Below are 21,035 nucleotides of genomic sequence, written 5' to 3'. Positions count from 1 at the left end.
GTCTGCTTTTGGGTTCATATTGCAATCACATCAGCCACCGTGACAATAAACTTATTTTGATTTTTAACTTTCTTTATTTTTTCATATAAACATTTTGCATCTTACAATATAAAGCCTGGATCCCGCACATATTGCACTTGCAACTTGAACTGTGTTGTCTGTTTATTGGAGATTGTACTACTTGAATTCATTATCCTGGTGATATAACACATTAATTCTCCATTTGGAATCAATATAGTATATAATACAGTATCTAATAAAATATCTGTCTATCCATCTATATAGCTATTGAATTGAACTGGAACTGTTGAACTGTTTATGTTTATCTATGTTGTAACAGTGGCGACTTGAGATATCTGTTTGGCACTATATGAAGAGAATTAAATACAGTTTAAATGAAAATTATATTAACTGTATTTATACATTTTATATTTTTGGATGAGACACTGTCAGTGTGCTGTTATATAACTCAGGTATTTTTAAGGCCTGACTTGTGGCATTGATGCCCATTGCTTTACTGTGCTATTGGATGTGTATGTGGGTTATTGGGCATCACTGTGTTGCTATGGTATGATCCTGGTAGTTGTTGTTAATAAAACAATAACAATAACAAATTCAAATTCAAATTCAAACATTGCTGCATTCTTCTGTCACTGAGGATTCCAAACCTGCACTCAGTCTCCTCATTACTTTGGTACTGAACAGACAAACTTTGGAGCTCTTGCAAACTTTATTCACAAACTGCAACTATTTTACACAAATCTGCGACTGACAACAAGCAAAGAGACTTCAGACAAGTCCCTGAAGTAAGGACTGAAAGATTTACTTTTAAACAATAATGATTAAGACCTTTTTCGTAAGGTTGTTTTCCCTTGATTGCCAGCTGTTACTGTTTTTATCTTCATATCTTTCATATTTGTCCACCTAAACAACGCTTTAATGATACAGTTTGAGAAGTTTGATATGAATTTATCCAACTGACTAGAAAATGTATGACAACTGTCCTGTAATGTTACACAGAGAAACCAAATCCTGCGTCTTTGCCTTGACAGACGCCTAAAATGGCTCGAGCTGTGGTAAGTTACCCTTCACTGTGTCTGTTTCTAAACATTAAATCGTGTGAATTTTTAAAGAAAAATCCAACAACAACAATAATAATATGTAACAGAGCAAAACGTCAGATGACTTGAACGTTCCTCTGCAACACGAGATCCCTTTGGCTCAAAGTCTGCCTCCTCCACAGGCAAAGGAGAAGCTCCCACACTCATCCAATGCAGACTGTTGTGCTCTGGACAATGAAGATCCCGCTTTCATGTTCAGACCTATCAGCGCACCTGCATGTGAGCTCCCAAGTCCTCCACCTGCCGATGCCAGCTTTCAGTCAAAGGACACAGACAAGATCATTCATCCAGATTTGAAAAATGATCGTTCATCCCTGGATGATGAAGTGGCCTTTTTCATGTGTTCTAGTGATGTTCCTCTGCCTCCGAGACCTCCACCCATTGCAGAGTTAGGTCTGGGTAGAAAGCGCAGATATTCAAGTGTTTTTTCTGTTAATGACGAAGAGGAACATTTGATGCCTAAACGCATGAGGCTGATGAGTTGTGATGTTCCAGTTTCTTCAAGTCCTCCACCTGCTGATGCCAGCTTTCAGTCAAAGGACACAGACAAGATCATGCATCCAGATTTTAAATATGATTGTTCATCCCTGGATGATGAATTGGCCTTTTTTACGTGTCCTCTGCCTCCGAGACCTCCACCCATTGCAGAGTTAGGTCTGGGTAGAAAGCACAGATATTCAAGCGTTTTTTCTGTGCAGGATGAAGAGGAACATTTGATGCCTAGACGCATGAGGCTGATGACTTGGGATGTCTCCAAGTCTCCAGCCGCTGAGAAGAAGAATGTTTGCTTTCTGTGTCCTGAAGATAAGAGGTCTGAATTACCTCTCAGCTCCCTCCAAGGCCATCCACCATCACAGGTCAATAATAATGACACTGACCAGTGTACCATTCTGCTGCCTCCTGAAATCCCAGTACCTCCAAGTCCTGCATCTGTTGGAGATCTAGAAACTGTTGATTTTCCTTGTCTTGATAATTAAATACGTGTTTGTAGAAATAAATACATTTTTGAGCAAATACATGTTGAGATGATTCGGTTGCTTATGATGGTTATAATTATCCAAACAGTATTATTCCTAATAAGATCTTTACTTTTTCTAGTACTCTAAAAAGTTGGTCTCAAAAATATACGGAAGTATACAAGCCTCTAAAAATCACTCTACGCTGTATATTAAGCAAAACTGGGAGAGGGAATCAGGCTCACAAATATCAGAGGACAGCTGGTGGGGAATATGTGAGTCTCAGGCTACCACTGCAAATTCAAGGTCCTTAAGAGAGTTTGGTTGGAAAAATGTTGTGAGATTTTTTTATCACTCCTAAATTCACAGCTCGGCAAACAGGCTCACAGAGCCAGGGCCTATGTTGGAGAGGTTGTGGTACCCCCATGGCAAACCATTTTCATGTCTTCTGGGCCTGCCCAAGGATCCAGCCATATTGGGGGGAGGTGGCCATTGAGATAAACAAAATAATCGGGATAAAAATTAGAGATGGCACGATACCACTTTTTTATGTCCGATACCGATACCGATATCATAAATTTGGATATCTGCCGATACCGATATGAATCCGATATAGTGTGTTTTTTAATCAATAAAACTGTTTTTTTAATATCTTGCTGCTTTTTGCATAAGTTCATACTCAAGTTAAAAAACAACAACACTAAAGCTATTCTGTTATACCTGTATGTAAAAAAAAAACAAAACACACCGCACCCAAAATATTTCATAGTTTAGCAACACTGATCAATCTAATAAACTTAAACCTACTCCATCCTCCCTACTCTGATATTTTAAAGAGTACTTAGCAGAAATATTAAGCAACCTAACTAATAGGGTTGCAAACTCCCAGCAAAAGAAAATAGGGAACCACCCTCTTCCTCATGATGCTTAATCAATGTAATCAACTTTAATTTGATGCAGGGTGAAAAAAAATCACAGAAAAAAATTCTTTTTCAAGAATAATTAAATAGATTCAACATCTTTCTTCAACAGAATCGCAGAATTCACAGATGGTATTTTCCCAAAGGAAAAAGTACTACATACAGCTTACTAGGGTATATTAGACTTAACAGTTACTATATACAGTAATGGACTTCTATACATTTTACATCAGATTAAAACTTTGGGTGTAAGATTCAGATAATTATTAAATAATTAAAAGCTAGATATTTTAAATGAGAATAAGAAAGAAAAGTATGTCTTTGTACCCCCTTTTCCCTGTTAATGCCCTATCGGCCCCCCTGGCTTAACTTTGCTAGATCCACCCCTGCACAGTTACGTCAGCTGCTTAGAAAAAGATCCTGCTGTAGAAAGTAATAATAAATAAATTCTAACAACAGCTTATCAAGCTTAATACTGCTGCTGTTGTTCAGCCGCTGGTTTCCTCTTTCTGGTGCAAAGTGAGCCAAAAACAAAGAAGAGAGACAGACTCGCGACAGAAAAGCCGATCAGCTGATTATTAAGCAGTTTCACGATTGAAGTAGCAGCAGGAAGGTGAGGGAGAGAGAGAGAGAGGCAGTCGCTCTATATATCTGTTGTTAAGCTTAAAGCGGGAATGCTTTACAAACATTCAGAGATGAACTTACACACTTGCTTTACTTCTCTCTGAGATAACTTCCTCGGAGATGAAATGTTTGCTAGCAGGCTACAAATACAGGCAGCCGCTCTACCACGTGACCACACTGCTCCTACGTGCTACGGTTATGAGCCGAGTTACGCCGTGTCGCAAATTGTGTGAGGTGCTTTTTTGATATTTAATGGATCGGATTACATTTTTTATTTCTCTCCGATATCCGATCCAGTAATTTGGGTCAGTATCGGACCGATACCGATACATAATATCGGATCGGTCCATCTCTACTAAAAATAGACTATTCATTTGATACATTGTATCTTGGCAATTTACCTAAGGTGCTGCCACATAAAGATAATTATTTATTGAAAATACTTTTGACTAGCAGCAGAAAGGCCATAACCCAAAGATGGCTAAAGGCAGACCCTCCAACTCGGGCCCAGTGGCATGGGATAGTGGAAGAAATTTTTGGAATGGAAAGACTTACCTTTGTCCTAGGGGTGCAACGATACACAAAATTCACGGTTCGGTTCGGTTCGATACTTTGGTGTCACGGTTCGATATTTTTTCGATACACAAAAAAATGTTCATGCCTTTTTATTAATTTGTCATTTATTAAATTTTCACGGCTCATTCTGCACCACATCTCTGTGCGTTCATCATTTGTTTGAAGCCAGCTCACCTCCTGCAACCACTTTTCCGAGAATACGCGCTTCTTTTGTGGTTCGGACTCCTGACATTTCTTTGGAGGTGGAGGAACACCAAAGTAATTGCTTAAAGGAGCTTCTTCGACATCTTTAAGAGTTCTAAACAAATGTCTGTCCTCCTCCTGAAAATCTTATGTATGCAAACACGCGTTGCAACTTCTTATCTTGTGCGCGTTTTTTATTTTGATAGCGAATGCGCACCTGCGGACCACTTATGTGTAGACCTGGTTATTTAGCTCGTCATATTGCAGCCACAGAAATTCTTTTGTCCATCAAACCATAAAGCTGCACTTTCTTTTTGCCTTATAGTCTGATTTGTCATAACTTTTCCGTTTTGTGGTAAGCTTTTCTTTGGCTGTCACTTCTTCACCCTGACCTGTCTTATTTGGCTCAGCAGAACTAAAATATATATCCTGCTGCTTTTACACACGCATTCACATAACACTCAGCGATCCTCTGCGTGATCAACCTCTCACATGTTTAAGCTGCGGGAGATTTCACTTGTCATGTTTGCATAGTAAGCTAACGATTGATAAGACGATGTCAGAGGAATTGGTGCGCAAATTATCGTCACTCACCAATCAGTGCTGTCGCTCTCTATACACAGTTCGCGCGATTGCAAAGTGAAAGCAAAAAACAAACGCAAATTCAAAGGCGATTTCAATATGTCACATATTGACAGTGGCTCACCGATGCCAATGACATAATTACCCAGCTACATTTCCGAAAGAATGCAAAAGCATTGACATATATTTTTCCTTCCTACGATAGGCCGACGAACAGAGCAGGGCAGCCCGACTGGAAAAATCGCTAGCCCCGGGACATCGGGCTAGCGATTTTGCGAGCCCTGTATCTGATTGAGGAATCACTCATCTTTGGAAAAGAGAGTTTATTACAGAGAAATGTCTCTTTCCAAAATAAAAGCTATACTATACGCTTCTTCTGGGCTATATTCTCAGCAGCATATTAAACATATCAGGTCCCCATAAGGAGAATCATGTGCTAACGGCTGTCTAAATGACTCGGTAAAGTTTGTATGCGTGCTTGTTGTTTTTGTCTGCTTCCACTTGTCTTTGCACTAGGATGCTATCGGGTAAATGTGCAGTCATATTCGTTGTGTTCCCACTAGTGCTGTCAGCCTTAATCTGAAATGAGGTTAACGCCACAACACGGCAAATCTCCGTTAACGAGCTACCGCGGATTGCCCCGTGTGTGGGGCTGGACAGCGTCAACACATTAACGAGCTAACTGCGCTAACACACTAGTTCCCACTCATGTAATTGAGCATTGCGTGGCACATCTGACATACTGTTTTACTTTAGTGCATGACAGCTTACCTTCAGGGTCATACGTCACATGAAGACCAAAATAGTTCGAGACGCCAGATCTGAATGAGGGTGGGGGAGGTTCAATTTGCCATGTTGCAACAAGCTTAACTTCTGTCTAGCTAGCTTGCCCTGCGCTCAGTGAATCTGTGTTCGACTCCTCCGCCTAGGCTGCACTGTCGAGCGCAGATCCACTGAGCGCTCAACACAGACAGCACCGTCAGAAGGAAAGTTGATAAAATAAATTAAAAATGTTGTATTGTTCGATACATATGCGTACCGAACCGAAAGCACTGTATCGAACGGTTCAATATCGATACGAGTATCGTTGCACCCCTACTTTGTCCTTAGACTTGAGCTTGAGAAATTCAAGAAGCTCTGGGAAAAATGGATTGTGTACTCCCTTTGTACTGAACAATTGAATATTACCATGATGTAAGTAGATACTAATGTTGGGAATGTGTATGTCTTCCATGCTGACCTAAAGTTTTGTATTCTCATACTGTAAATTAAAATATAAAAAGTTATAAAAAAAAAAAAAAGATCTTTACTTTTTCTGCTTATTTTCTCCATGAACTATTTTGATGTCTATTTTGAAGATCCACTCATATCATGACAGTATGCTTATTCTCAGTAGAGTGTATAGCCACATGTGAACAAATAATAAATTAAAGTCACTCATTAACAACTTACCACATAAGCCGGAGCTGAATTCAAGATGTAAGCAGACGTTTCACAGATATCTTGGTTGTCTTTCCATTTCCTACACTAACAGTATCCTGAGAATTGTCTTATACAGCTGATATAAAGGTGAAATTTGATGACTTAATCTAAGCATCATCAGCTTAAATGCAAATGAACCCACTGTACTTGAGGTAACCTAACACTGACCATGAACGCCACAATCACTGTGCGCCAGTCCAACACAGTGCTTTACTGTGAACTCACCACAGTAATGCAAACTAAAGTGTTTATCTTCCAGTCCAATCCATCTTTATTGAGAAAGCACTTTAAAATACTCAGGACAAGGCCAAAGTGCTGTACAGTAAATGAGTTCAGAACAACAGAATAAAACATAACAGTAAAAAAATAAAACACATAATACATAAATTTAAACAGCACTATATTTAAAAACAAGATAAAACGGCATAAAATAAACTAAAAAACTCAAACTAAAAACCAACATCTCTCAAAGGTCAGGGTGAAGAGATGAGTTTTCAGCAGCGATTTAAGAACAGGCAGAGAAGAAGCCTGTCTAATCTCTAAAGGCAGATCGTTTCACAGTTTCAGAGATGCTACAGCAAAAGCACGATCTCCTCTAAGTTTACGCTCAGTCCTGGGAACATTCAGGAACAGCTGATCAGCTGACCTGAGACAGCGGGTGGGTTTATAAGACTGTGGCAGCTCAGAGAGTTAAGATGCAGCTAGGTCATGGAGAGCTTTAAAGGCAAATAAAAGAATTTTAAAATGAATGCCAAAAGAAATGGGCAGTCAGTGAAGTGAAGCTAAAATAGGGAAGATGTGCTCAAACCTTCAAGTGCCAGTTAAAACACAAGCTGCAGCATTTTGCACCCTCTGTAAATGAGTAATGTATGAAGCACTGATCCCTATATAAAGTGCATTAAAGTAATCCAGCCGAGTGCTAACAAAGGCGTGGATAACTGTCTCAAAGTGCTGCCGTGAAATAAATGGCTTTATTTTATCAGCTGCCTGAGCTGAAAGAAGCTTGATTTTACCACTGCCTTAATCTGACTGTCAAGCTTCAGTTCAGAGTTTACCTTGACCTCCAGGTTTGTCACAGCTGGTTTAACATACTGTGCCAAGGTATCTAAATACACATTGGGGGTCTCAGTAGGGCTACCAAGAGATTTGAGCCCTGGTGGAGGAGACCTTCTCAATAAAAAAGTGTTTAAAAAAACGTTTACAGGCTGCAGACGAGGCTGCAGTCAGTATGTGGTGCACTAAGAACAGAGTTAATGGTTTTAAATAAAACATGCAGGTTGTCAGATAAGTGTTGTCTTTTGGCATCTTTTAGTTTTTTGATATTGACGCCAACAGTCCTTTAGCATCTGGAATGACACTTGTAGCTTGTTTCCCTTCACGCTCAGCTCGACAGCACTCGCGTCTGACAGCCTTCAGCCAGGGGTCAGATTTAGTTTTAGGCTGCCTGGTTCTTAACGGAGCCACAGTGTCCAAAGCAATCTGGTAGGTGGAATAAAACCATGAGCTCAGTTCCTCAGTCCGGCTGCACAAAAACTCCGGGATTTTACAGTTCTGGTTAAAAACTGTTAAAAACTGCTCAGCAGTGGGTCAAAAATACGACAGCGGCGAGCAGCAGCGCGGTTTAACTGAGGTACAGGCAAGAGGAACTTGAAGCATCACAGGACTGTGGTTAGAAAACACAGCATCACAAATCTCTACGTTAAAAACAGAAAAAAACAGAAACACCATGAGATAAAACAAGATCAAGTGTGTGTCCATGTTCATGTATGGGACTGACTGAATAACACAAAGTTAGAATGCTTAGTCTGTTTTTTAGGCTATTTCACAATATGAAAATAAATAACTTATTAAAACAGATCATATACACATCCAATAACGACGTAAAAATGATGGTTTTTGTTTTTTTATTTGCTAATAAAAGTGTCGGTGCAGTCAACCATCGTTTTTGTCCTCGTGCATTAGTTTTGATTTAGTTATCAAGTAAAATTTAATAGTAATTGTTTTACTTTGATTTTTGGGATGTAGGATGATCATTTTCATTTCTAACGCTGTGACATCTTTTTGTTCCAGCATGATTTCTTTCTCATTGACATCTGATGGGTTTTCAAGGTGTTCCATTAACATTACATCTTATTTATTATAATTTTATATGTGCGTGACTTGGCGCATGAACCAGAAATATGCAAGCCTCGTGGAGGTTTTTTGTCTCTAAATGATCAAAATGAAATCTCGGTATCATCGGGACCTCATCCATCTAGTCGAGGAGCTGACCGCGGTCTAGACTACACTAAGCGGCAGCAGTGTATTCCTAGCATGTACAATGCATCACTATGAGACATAAATGCACACTTAGTGTGATGCATTCTTAACAACTTTGAATAATGGAGTATGAAGTGAGAGGCATTTAATGAACTGGAAGTGCTTCTCTGAGCCCTCACACACCCAAGACAGATTAGGAAGAGAGGGGAACCACCTTGCTGCATGAGTAGCTCCGCGGTCAGGTTGACTTCCACATGGTTTGCTGGGGACGCTGCCAGGGAGGAGAATGTCAATTTTAAAAGAGCGTCTCGTTCCTCTGGGCTGGAGGGTGGCGGATAAAGCTTTGGTGCATTACCGTGAGGCGAAGGCCATCCATCACAGCTTTGTGTGTGTGTGTGTGTGTCTGCACAGTATCTGCATGTGCTGACTGTATGCAGGTAGTGCTGCACTCCTCTAAGCTGTTGTAGTGTGGTTATAGGAGTGGAGAGTGCTGGGCCTGGTGGATAGATGCGAGCCGGGATCCAGAGCATCTGAAGACAAGGACTCTCACTGGTGTTGAGTGGGGGCAGGTTATTTATTCAGCTGGCGGTCGTGGGAATACTTGAAGCATCTTCCCGCTGATGAAGAACTGTTGCTTTCTTGCACCACACATAGCTATAATAACGCAGAAAGAGACCTGCACACATGCTTATACCATACATTTACACACAGAACATATAATTTAATATTCATGAGTAGCTGGGGTTTCTCAACAGATTCAAGACTCAGCAGTAGACAAGACGGTGCAACACTTTGTCTCCCACTTGAAAATACCAAGTTAAAAAAATCTATATATTTTGGACATAAATGGCTGTGAAAGCAGCTCAGAGCTAAATTTATATGCGCATAATTTGCAGAAGCTTTTGTATTTTCGCTTCTGTTGGAGGTGATCCACTCAATACAGAAGCACACAAGTGCAGAGGTGCTTCTCCTTCTTGGCAAGGTGCTGCGAGAGAGAGAGAGAGATACTGTAGTTTGACCTGCTGAACTTGTGCTGCTTAGCATACCATGCTCTCTGGGGCTAACATATAACACCCATGCAAATTCTGTTCCCGCACAGCCCCACGCCCCCTCTTGTTTCCATAACAACCGAAGGTGCGGGAGAAAGGCCTCGGCCTGGGTGGGAGGACACCTGGAGGACTAAAACCTGTGCATGTGCGCGTCCACAGCTCCAACGAGCAGGTCTGTACATGCAAAAAAACCGAAAGAACATAAACTAAACACAACGCGTGCAGGTGGAGCTGTGCACGCCCACCCACTCATCCAGCTACTCTTGTTGTTATCCCTTCCCCAGGTGGGTTAGGATTGGAGGCAGGTGGTGCATGCTCCCCAGTCCCCATCCTCTAAGGGGCTATTACTGTTACAAATAATCCCATGATGACGCCAAGTCCAAACTGTATCAAAAATAAAGCGGGGATATTGATTTGATTTCTGCAGCGTTTTGGATTTGCCCGCTATTTGTTGTTCTTTCCTCTGTGTATATGAACACTGCAGCGCTGGGTCGTTGTGTGTGGCCTTGGTCATGGGAGGAAGGCCTTTTTTTGTGCAGCTTGCTTATTCTACTACAATGTGTTTACTTGACTTGATACTCCCAGTGGCCTGATGGTTGTTATGTCTCAAAGGGCTCCAAACTGCACTATGAGGGGGAGTGATAAGCAAATCAAGCCAGCCTCTTTCCTCCCTTTTTATTTGGTTACATGCAGAACAATTGTTCCATTTGTGTAAACTGTTTTTTTCTGCTTTTTCTCTTCCCTCTCGAAGTCACCGCACGAATATTTGCGAGCACGAAAGCTTGTGTGGGAGCGTGGCGGTTTGAAGCCGGTGCAAATGTGAGATTCGCTCCGTGATGTAATAATTCAGGTGAAAAACAATGCAGAGAGGAATGCAGCGAGCTAAATCTCTCCCGTGGATCTGCCGCCGTGGCATCATTCGGGGAGAGCCCGTGCGACGCGCGTGCTGGTATGAGGGAGGGTGTTTGTGAGGGGAGATAGGAGAAAGAGAAAGAGAGAGGGGGACAGCTAAGCTTGGTGGAGTGAATGATGTTTAACTGGAGCTCAGCAGAGTTGAATGAGGCTGTAAATCTGCTCTCCTCCCGGGTGCAGTTTTTCTAGAGCGCTATGGTACAGAGCTATCACAGAGAGACGGATGTCACCACATTACAGTCCTACACACACGCATACACACAAACACACGCACACTTTTTTCCTCACCTCCTACAAGGCATAAAATATAACCCATACCATCAACAGCAGCCCACTCAGAGGATTGAGGGCATACACAGAGCACAGAGCTCCATCCCACATTAACCAAACAGTGAGAGCTCTCCCTCTCGAGGCTTCACATCGACACCGGCCTCGCTGGCACATAATCTTTCTCTGCCACATCGCTTTTCCTCACAGCTTACACTGCCTATGATGAAATCGTAAAGAAGTGAGTATAAAAAGGAAAACAACAGTCGCTGAGTGACAGCTGCAATTTCATGCCATAATGGAAATCAGTGTATTGGATAGATAAGATGAAGGATGGGAATAGTTGTTGTAAGGTCAGTGTTTTTGTTGCTTTTTTCTCCCTGTTGAGAGAAATGTATCTATTATATGTCCAAGAATATTATTTACAGCATGACTGTGGCCATGGAGTTATCACTGAAGGGGGACTGAGTGTGGAAAGGCAAACATCTGACAAATAAAACATAATGAAGATATTAAAGTTAGTTGAATGTGTATATACTGGGTGCATGTGAGCATAATTAGGTTTACATAACTTAACAATCATAGCTTATGATAGATTTGGGTTGGGGTTTTTTTGCTTTTTGTGGCTGGTTTGACTGAAGTTAAGATTTTACACAAATATAGAATCTTGAATGAGCCTAAATTTAGGAAAAATAAACTGATCTGCTAGGATTGTCACACACAACCATCTCCAGAGTTTACCATCTGACAACGAGAAAATAGCCAGTGAGCGGCAGTTCTCTGGGAGAAACTGCTGTGTTGATGTCAGAGGGCAGAGTTGACATCAATGGTCAGACTGCTTCAAACTGATTGAAAGGTAACAGTAGCTCAAATAACCACCTGTTACAACCAAGGTATGCGGAAAATGCGCAGTGCATCAAATCTTTAAGCAGATGGGCAACAGCAACAGAAGACCACAGCGAGTGCCGCTCCTGTCAGCTAAGATCAGGAAACTAGTGCTTGAGGTTTTGATTTCTGTGCAACATTCTGATAGTAGGACCTGAATTTGCTGTAAACAACATGAATGCATGCATCCTGCTTTGTATCAATGGTTCAGACTGCTGCTGGTGATGTAACGGGGTGGAGGATACATTCTTGGCATGCATTGGCCCCCTTAGTACCAACTGAGCATTGTTTAAATGTGGCAGCTTACCACATTGTTGCTGAGCATGTTCATCCCTTTATGACCACAGAGCACCCACATTCTGATGGCTGCTTCAACAGAACAACACCCCATTTCAAAAACCTAAAATCCCCTCGAACTGGTTTCCTTAACATCACATGTCCACAGTGACCAGTTCTCAAACTAACAGAACTCCTTATGGATGTGTCGGAACGGGAAATTCACATGATGGATATTCAGCCGAGTAATCTGCAGCAACTGTGTGATGCTGTCATGTAAATATGGATCAATCTCTGAGGAAAGTTTTGTCATGGTCCTGGGCCATGTTGGCCCAGCATTCTTAGTTTTCTTGTATTTTTGTATTTTGTTCCTTATGCCGTGGTTCCTAGGTTCTGTTAAAGATGTTCCTTATTTGATTACCCCTTGTGTGCCCCTCTGTGTATCTGTGAACCCTTGTTTCCCCTCCTTGTGTTTTATTCCATGTTTTCCCCAGCCCGTTATGTCTGTGCTCTCTCTCCTCCTGTCTGAACCTCTGTGTACTTCCTGTTTTACTTTGACAGTCTCTCGTCAGTATGCGTCATGTTGTGTTCACTCCTGCCCTGTCTCGTTACGATTATCTGTGTCAGTTGTGTTCCCCGTGTGCTCCCACTTCCCTCGTTAACCCTCTGTGTATTTATGTGCATGTCTCCCTCAGTTCAGTGTCGCGTCGTCAATGTCTCCTCCCTGAACCTGTGTGTCTTTCTGTGTTCCCTCGGTCTTCTGTTAGCATTCCCAGTTTAGTTCTGTTTCTTTGTGAGGCCTGCAATAAAGCAGTGATTTTGAGTTCAGTTCCTGTCTCTGTGAGTTTTGCGTTTGGGTCCTCATCTGCCTCCACACAGCCAGTTCATGACAAGTTTCCTCCTTGTTGAATCTATGCAACACATAATTTTGGTTCTGATGGGAAAAAAAGCTCCAACCACGACCAGCAAGGCGCGCCTAATAAAGTGGCTGCATGCTTCTTTTTGTTAAACATATGAAACATATGAAACACACAGTAAGGCATTTGACAAATATTAGCCCCGCCCCCAGCAGTCAAGCATGAGCTTTTGCTGGTGTATGGGACCATTTGGACAAACCACATGCAGCACACCGTGATACTATAAACAGTGATAATGACACGTTGTTATGGTTATGATTACATTTGCTAATGATTATTTTAAACTACGCAGTAAAATATGAGGGGCTGAGAGGTGATCATATTATCTATATATGGCTATGTTAGTAGGATGTGGCCCCTGGGAGATTTATAGTAAATATGGAAGTTTTAAATATTTCAAATATTTTATCGCAAATACCAAACGGGAGCATTTAGTCAAGTCAAGTCAAGTCATCTTTATTTATATAGCACATTTAAAAGACATCAAGTGTCGGCCAAAGTGCTGAACAGAGGGATAATATAATAAGAATTAAAACAGAAACAAAACTTGCTTTTACATTTTACCTTTTTATTTACTGCATATCTGCCCACATCACACCATCGTCATCAAAGGAGAAGTGTGGTGGGTGTTCCCGACACAGCTGCTTGGTAAACACACGTTACTTACTAATTTGATTCAGATGAGGAGATTTAAGTGCAGAGCCGAGGAGACTTGGGCGGTTGTTTTTTCGACGGGTAAAATCGTCAATTATTTTGGAACAGAATGGTCTCAAAGTGCAATTGAACTTGATTATTGGCTCAATGAAAAAGCCCTGATTTGAAAGGAAAGTTATGAGAAGGCTATTTCAATTACTCTAGAAAGCCTAAACTGGGATACCAGCACCCCGCACCAAACACACTCAACAGGCTCAGACACTCTGAGCTCTCCGTTTTCTTTATTTCTTTATTTTCTTTCTTCTTTTTTCCCCCTTTTAACGACAGCGAGCGCGAATCGTGATGAGCACAGCTGTTTATTTGCCTTTTTCCCCTGAAATCCGTTCCAGCTGCATTCTTTAAAGCGTCATGCCTTTGTCACTGTTAATTGATTACCACTTCTCATGAAATACAACTTTGTTTTTTTCAGTTCTATTATTGACACGCTTGTTCAAATAATTACAGTCTTAACTGCTCAGCTTTGTTGAAATCATTTGACAGATACAGAGTGAAGAAACAGTCTACGGTGCCAGCATCGAACAGATTATTACAGATGCTTTTAAGATTATCCAAAGGAAGAAAAAAAACCCACTCAAATCCTGACAGCCTGTCAGGGATGATTGCTCCGCTAACTGCTTTCCTTTACTTATTTTGTGACTGACAGATACATTTTAGCTGTTTTTTTCCCCTCTTGGGTTCAAGAGTTCACAGCGATTAAGGTTTCACAGAACTTAATTGAATTGTTTTAAGAGCTAAGTTAAAACTTAAACCATCATCATCATCCTGCAGTTTTCAAGTATCAATGTTGATCACTCTTCTATTTAAAAGTCATTTTGGTTGGACCAACCAACTAAAATAAGTTATTGGTTGCTATAATTGATAGAAAATTTGCCAGACCTCTGGGGTCTGAATTGATAGTAAGGCCGACCCCAATACAAAAATAGAACTTTTATCTAATTCAACATAATATCAATCATATCAAAGATCTCCTTGGGCAAAGTGAACTTACTCATTTAAATCTATTTGAGCCAGACAATAGGTCTACAGACTCAAAGTTCCACTGATTTCATTTAATAAACTGGGCCAAGCATCTTCCATACACTGTATATAAGAGATGGAGGTATTTCTGAACTCTTCGTTTTGTAGCCTCCACTTTTACAGCTGGTGCCAACTTGTTATTTTGGACACAGAAGTGACCACATTTAAATTCAGTCCAATTTAATTAAAATTTATTTATATAGCACCAAATCACAGGAACAGTCACCTCAAAGGCCACAATCACACGATCTCCTGTGAGCACCCACTTGGGGACAGTGGGAAGGAAAAACTCCCTTTTAACAGGAAGAAACCTCCAGCAGAACTAGGGGCAGGGAGGGGGGGCAGCTATCTGCTGTGACCATCTGGTTATTATAAGAAGGATGCAGTGCTAAGTTATCAAGTAGCTAGCTAACACCAACTTTGAGGCTTCTTAATACAAAATCCACACAATCAATGTGTGGGGTCCATCTTTTATTTACAGTTCATAGGTGAAACCTAGGTTACGGTTTTTGGTCTAAGTGACCAAAGTAGCCTACCTCACTCAAAGAGCTAATAATGTAAAACTGTAAGGGTTAATACTCTCTCTACAGCTGTTATGAAGAGGAACATCAGGAATAGAGATCAAAGTATTTTATGTACCAATCAGTAAACGTGTATTTTATGTGTAAAGCTGGTTATGGTAACATTAGAGTCCATGGGGCATCAACTTGCCTTTGGAGTCACCCTCATGTGGCCATTTGCGAGTCTTATTTTTCAGCCCTGGAACTTTCTGCTTGTTTTAAGGATTTGATCAAAGAAACCAGTGGTTAAAACAGCAAATAACATTTCTCCTCAAGGAATAATCCCACTGGCATCTGATGTCAAGCACTTGAAGTGCAACACCTTCCATCAAGCTCAACCAACAACACTCCAGACAGATGGTTAGGGCTGACTGCGAGCGGCCTCCCACCATGCCCGATAACAAGTTTCCCGGGCTATATAGGGCAACTGTGACTGTAAACACACCAGCCTCAAGTGGAGAGAACAGGTGGCCTGCCACACAGGACCGCTGGTCATGTTGCGAGTCCACAACAAAAGTTCAGTTATGTGGAAATGCCTGAGTGTCTTAATAGCGCGATACAATGCGAGTGGCTCAAATCTGATGATGGGGGCTATAGCAGAGCTGTGATCCTTCTGGGAAATCAAATCTGAACCGAAATGTTGCTGCTGAGCAAAGGCGGCTCGAGGCATTAGCTTTAGTCTAGTGGGAGGAACATACAAGCGAAAACAAAACCTAAAACCAGACCATCAGTGATGCGTTCCCTTGTCAAGAGGCCTCAAAATTGCTTCAAATGACACTCGATATCTTTTTTTTTTATCAAGTTAATTTCCTCCTTTCTGCCTCACAATGACAGGACTGCTGGCCTAGTTTGGACCTCTGAAAGGAGCCTTTTCCACCCCAATCATTTCCTCCACGTATTTGTTTTCGGAAGCAGCATCCTCTGGAGGCGGGCAGATGATAATGTCACAGAGGAAGGAAAATGATGGTTTGCCTGCTGTTTGTACAAGACTTTGGTATTTGTTGTCACTGGGTCTGGCATCACTGGCAGGCACACTGCCACCGAACCCCCCCCCAGCCTTCATCCACCCTCCCCGCAATGACCCATATAGGTGCTTTGAATTGCTTGGCAGGCTCGAGAAGATTTATCTGGGCCCCCCTCCCAGAAAGACCACTGGGATTTAAGCATGTGGTAGTGGTTCGAGTGCAGCTAAACATGTAAGCAGGTTGTCAATTTTAACTCGTGTACGTTTGTGCGTTTGTGTCTGTGCATTGCTGCTGCAGTTTGTGACAGCTCTTTGGATGCAGTTGAAGGAGATATGCTGTCTAGTCTCCAGGTGTTCTTCTTCAGACACTCACTGAAGGAGTTGTGTGTTTTTTTGATGTGTGAATTACTTGTGGTGAGGTACATTCTGTTCTCTTAATATCCTGGATGAGTAAATCGAAAGCTGTTTAATAGGATTAACCGCATTTAAGACCCCAAAAAGCTCATTTAAACAGGCCTCGTAAAGTTGGGCCATCATGAGAATCTTTTATCAGGCAACGTAAAGAGAACAATAATTAAGTTAGAAGACCAAAGAAAGTTTCCTCCCCGACTGTGGTGACTAATACTCTGCCTTCTCTGTTCCACCCTTCTTGCATAATCCCCCAGATTAATTAGCTGTGTGTTCGAGTCACTTCCTGTAGCGCGACCCTCAAATAGGCTCCCTTCTCTCAATCTGGCCTATCCACTTATAGGGCGCCAGAGCGTTTTCCCTTTGAAGACCGCTCGGGCTTCAGAGGCAACAAAACTCTCTGATCTGGCGGCTAAAGGAAAGGGCTCCTGCAGCGTGCCGTTACAGGCTGATAAAAATTTAGAAAGAAAAAAGAACAACATTTGGGTAACACACACACACTCAGAGGGGGAAAAATTAAGAATAATTTGGTAGTGAAAACAAGAGGCAGCACGGAACAATGACAATCTGGCTCCTTTGGTAATTTCCTGTCGGCATTCATTCGTGTGATGTGGTCGTGACTGTTCTGCCGGGATCAATCAAACCTGCGAGCAGATGGCATCGCACTCCTCCAGCGGACTGGGGATTGTCTGTGAGGTTGTTTTTTGTAGTTTTTTTTCTTTCAGAGATGGTAATTGGCCCGCTATGTCACGGACCGGAGCATCCTAACAGCCGCTGCCATTGCCACCATGCAGCAACAACACCTTTCGTTATGCTTAGCACAGCTCATAATGTCCTACCCATGCTGCAGGCTGCATTTCTTTTAAAACTCCAGCTTGTATTAAGCACGGCTGTAATTAATAAGGTGCGACTGCAATGAGCTTGGACGAGGGAAAAACACATTTCAGGAGCAGCATTTTCATTTATCCAAGTTTGCCCCGCCCCTTGTATAAAATTTGGACCACTTCGGCTCCCTTACGACGCGCACCCACGAGGCCTAGATAAGTCAAACATATCTCCCACTGGATCGGAAACTCTGCGCTGCGTTTGCTAACAGGGCTTGCATTTAGGTGAAGAAAGCTTATGTAGATAAATGGAACCGTGTGTGGGAGCCTCAGCAAGCTGTATAAAAGAGAAACAAAGTAATTGCATGTGTACTGTATGAGTCTGTGTGTGTGTGTGTGTGTGCGCGCGCGTGTGGCTGAGACGCCGGGCACTTCAAAGCTTTGATGTTGGAGCTCCTAAATGAGGGCCACCAGAGGTCCAGACTAATGGGACATCATGGGGAGATTAGAGGCCAAGTGTAGCAGGCTGACAACACAGTATTATGTGTGTGTGTTTGTGTGTGGCAGAAATAGAGAGCAAGAACACGAGTTTGTGTGTGTTGCTCCTTGCCTGTACTACTTTTGCAATTAAAAGTGAAAGTTTTGGCTCCAAGTCTGAGTGGGAGTTTGCAGGAAGTAATTGGACAGGAAGCATCAAGTTGTGGCCACGAGCATTCCGGTGCTCATGCCAAGATTTCGACAAAAAAATGTAAAAACGCGTCAGAGTTAAAGAAATCATCATCAGTTTATTCGTTATGGTATAAATCCTTTATTAAATAATCATAACAATAATTATAATAACAATCATAAAAAGAGCATTTCTGTACAAAGACCCCTTTAAAACAACAACAACAGCAGTCCTAGCAGTGCGAAGGGTTAGGGGTGTATGTGTTTGTGTGTGTGTGTTTGTCGAGGGGGTCCTGTCTTCCTGTGTTTGTTTCATTTGGTCCTCCCGGGCTAAAGGGGGCGCTGTGACTGTCGCTGGCAGTCTCAACTTACTGTATCCGATACTGGCTCCAAAGGCAAGCTGGATCCCCGAGGCTCCAAGGCACTTTGAAAAGAGTCAGTGGGGGTCCAGAGATGTGGGCCTCAGAGGAGAGAGAGAAAGAGACAGCGAGTAAGGGTGGATGGGATGTGATGCTGAGTGCGAAAGTGTGAGAAGCCATCGTTCCCTTTAATTTCTAGATTCTGCCATACTCTCGGTGTGCGCGCGCATGTCCAAAGTTTCTCGAGTTTTTCAGAGAGGAAAGACGCGTATTTGTGTTCTGTATATACATCCGTATATACAAGGGAAGTGCGTGGATGTTTGTGTCCGTGGACGGGGAATTTTAAAGGCCTTCACTCCCTTCTTCTCATGGCTTACAAGTCCAATCCAAGCATGTGCGACAAGACCTTTTTAAACTGTTTTAAAAAAAAATGCTGCAACAGTAAAAATTAACACACGCACAAAAAAATTAATCACAAAATCGGCCACAACTAGCCAGTAAGTTGAGGTGGGTCGGGGGTTCCGGTGTTGGTGTGTGTCGGTGGGGGAGGTGGGTGGCGGGAAAAAAGAGGGGATAGGTCCTTTAAATCATGGCTTTTGAGGTCCACGTGTAAAAGAGAGCGAGAGAGATCCTCCTCTCTGGTCTCGATGTCTCCTCAACGTTCCTTTTTTCAACATTTCCACCAACAGTTTGCTTTTAAGGCGTTGTTGTGTGTCCGGGCACACAGTCAGTCAGTCGATTGAGAAGAGCTGTGTCTGACTGCATTTGTTTTTGATCCCATTTGCTTTTTTTTTTTTTGTTTTGTACTCGTGAAAGAGAGAACATCGCCCCTACGAGGGAGAGGCAGGGGATTTTTTTTTAGTGCGCTGTCAGTCATAGTCTCTTATAGCCTCTCTTTCCTTCCTTCCTTCTCTTTTCTCTTCTCTTACCAGCAATCCATAGGTTGCACAAAGCAAAGCTCCTTGACCTTTTACCATTAACCGCAATGTAAACGTGACCTTCTCTTTGACAGGAACCGGCAACAACAGTCTCCGACAACTAAATCTAACAAGAACGTCTCTGCCAGTAAAATAATGTGTTAAAAAGCCCCCCTCCCCCCTCCCCAAACACACACACACACACACACACACACACGCACACACACACGCACGCACGCACACACACACACACACACACACACACACACACACACACTTCCTTTGCTTCATTAAAAAAAAACAACAAAAAAACATATCTGCCGTCACAGACTGGCTAACAGGCCAGAACTAAAACATTAAAACAGAAAGTGATTGAGCAGTGAGACAAACTCGAGGGGCGTCGGTGACTAAATAGACCACAGACTGTCAGGAACTAAGAGGATAACTGAGGCTGATAGGTAGCAGAGAACAAAGGAGCCAACGGTCCACACCAAGGAGCTAACTTCTAGGCCACTGTGTTCACACGTGATCCAAAAAACAAAAGAAAAAAAGACGCTTTCTAAGCACGTTCCTAACCTACCACCTTTCCAACACGATGTGTCTGCCTCGCTGTTTGTGTAGTTTACAGTATCCACTTTCAAAACTAGACCTCATACAAATCTATGATGCATCTATAAACATTTCTCTGTTGGTGGACCAAGAATCTGTACTTGATATGTGTAGATATTTACTTTTTAGGCCCAGAACGGAACAGTCCATCAGTTTTTTACTCAGTGGTTCATTTTGCCATAAAACTACCAATACTGGACTGTGCAATGCTTTCCGAAACAGGAAAACGAGTTCTCGTTTGAGCTCGAAAGTGGCTTTCTCGTTGCCTGTGCGTCCTGGGATCTGCGCTGCTGAGGAATAAAGTGAACTGAAGCAAAATGAAGAAGATAGCGGGAGGTTTTCACAGCGTGACTGTCATCCCTCTCTTTCTTTCCATCTTCCTTTTCCCTTTCGAATCGCCTTTTCTTTCTCACGCCTCGGTGCAGCAGCGCTGTTGGTTGAGTTTGACCTTGTGCTTGAGGCCGTCGTAGAGTTCGAAGTTGTAGTTCTCCAGGGTGGTGGAGGAGCGGGACGACAGGCCGCTGTAGGAGCAGGTGCAGTACAGCAGGAGGCCGGCGCACACCGCTCCGAGCAGGACGCCCAGAGAGCTCATGACGATAATTGTGACCAGTATGGGGTCAAGGGTGTACAGCCACGAGTTGTCCTTTTCTGAGACACGCGTGACTGGAGGCTCGGATGACGGTGATGGCGTGTTCCTCTCTGGGAACTGTAAACCTGTGACAAAAACGGGAGGTTAGTATGATGACAGGCAAGGAGTGGTTGTATAAACCTGTTATCGTTATTGAATTATTGTAGAGATTGCTACAGTTAATGATGATATACATGACATGGGGAGGTGGGTTGCAAAGTGGCTTGGAAAAATCAACTTAAATACGAGATTTTACAATTACAGGTAAACTGTTGTTAATGAGATCAGGTGATCTGTCAGGAGTGCAGGTAAACTTGACTTCCTGACCCTACCTGACCTTTTTTCTGATGTTTTTGACTT

The 21,035-nt window shown here is 42.3% G+C and overlaps 2 protein-coding genes across 2 annotated transcripts in view; one reads left to right on the top strand and one right to left on the bottom strand.

The window, feature by feature from the left end:
- The first annotated feature begins 640 nt into the window (after positions 1-640).
- LOC148096294 (uncharacterized) lies at positions 641-2,129 on the top strand. The gene is made up of 3 exons (XM_087836272.1): positions 641-806; positions 1,021-1,076; positions 1,244-2,129. The coding sequence occupies exons 2-3, from the start codon at positions 1,062-1,064 to the stop codon at positions 2,096-2,098; spliced, it is 870 nt and encodes a 289-aa protein (XP_087692398.1). The 5' UTR covers positions 641-806; positions 1,021-1,061; the 3' UTR covers positions 2,099-2,129.
- A 16,164-nt stretch (positions 2,130-18,293) lies between these two features.
- The window catches only part of nrp2a (neuropilin 2a), a 62,014-nt gene continuing 59,272 nt past the window's right edge, over positions 18,294-21,035 (bottom strand). The window contains exon 18 of the mRNA XM_087836828.1: positions 18,294-20,761. Coding sequence (XP_087692954.1) covers positions 20,457-20,761 — 305 coding nt within the window. The 3' untranslated portion in view covers positions 18,294-20,456. The remainder of the gene's footprint in view (positions 20,762-21,035) is intronic.

The sequence above is a fragment of the Neolamprologus brichardi genome, chromosome 23 (assembly GCF_056152115.1).
Source record: "Neolamprologus brichardi isolate AB-2024 chromosome 23, ASM5615211v1, whole genome shotgun sequence".
Lineage (NCBI taxonomy): Eukaryota > Metazoa > Chordata > Actinopteri > Cichliformes > Cichlidae > Neolamprologus > Neolamprologus brichardi.
This window is presented reverse-complemented; position numbering and strand designations above follow the sequence as displayed.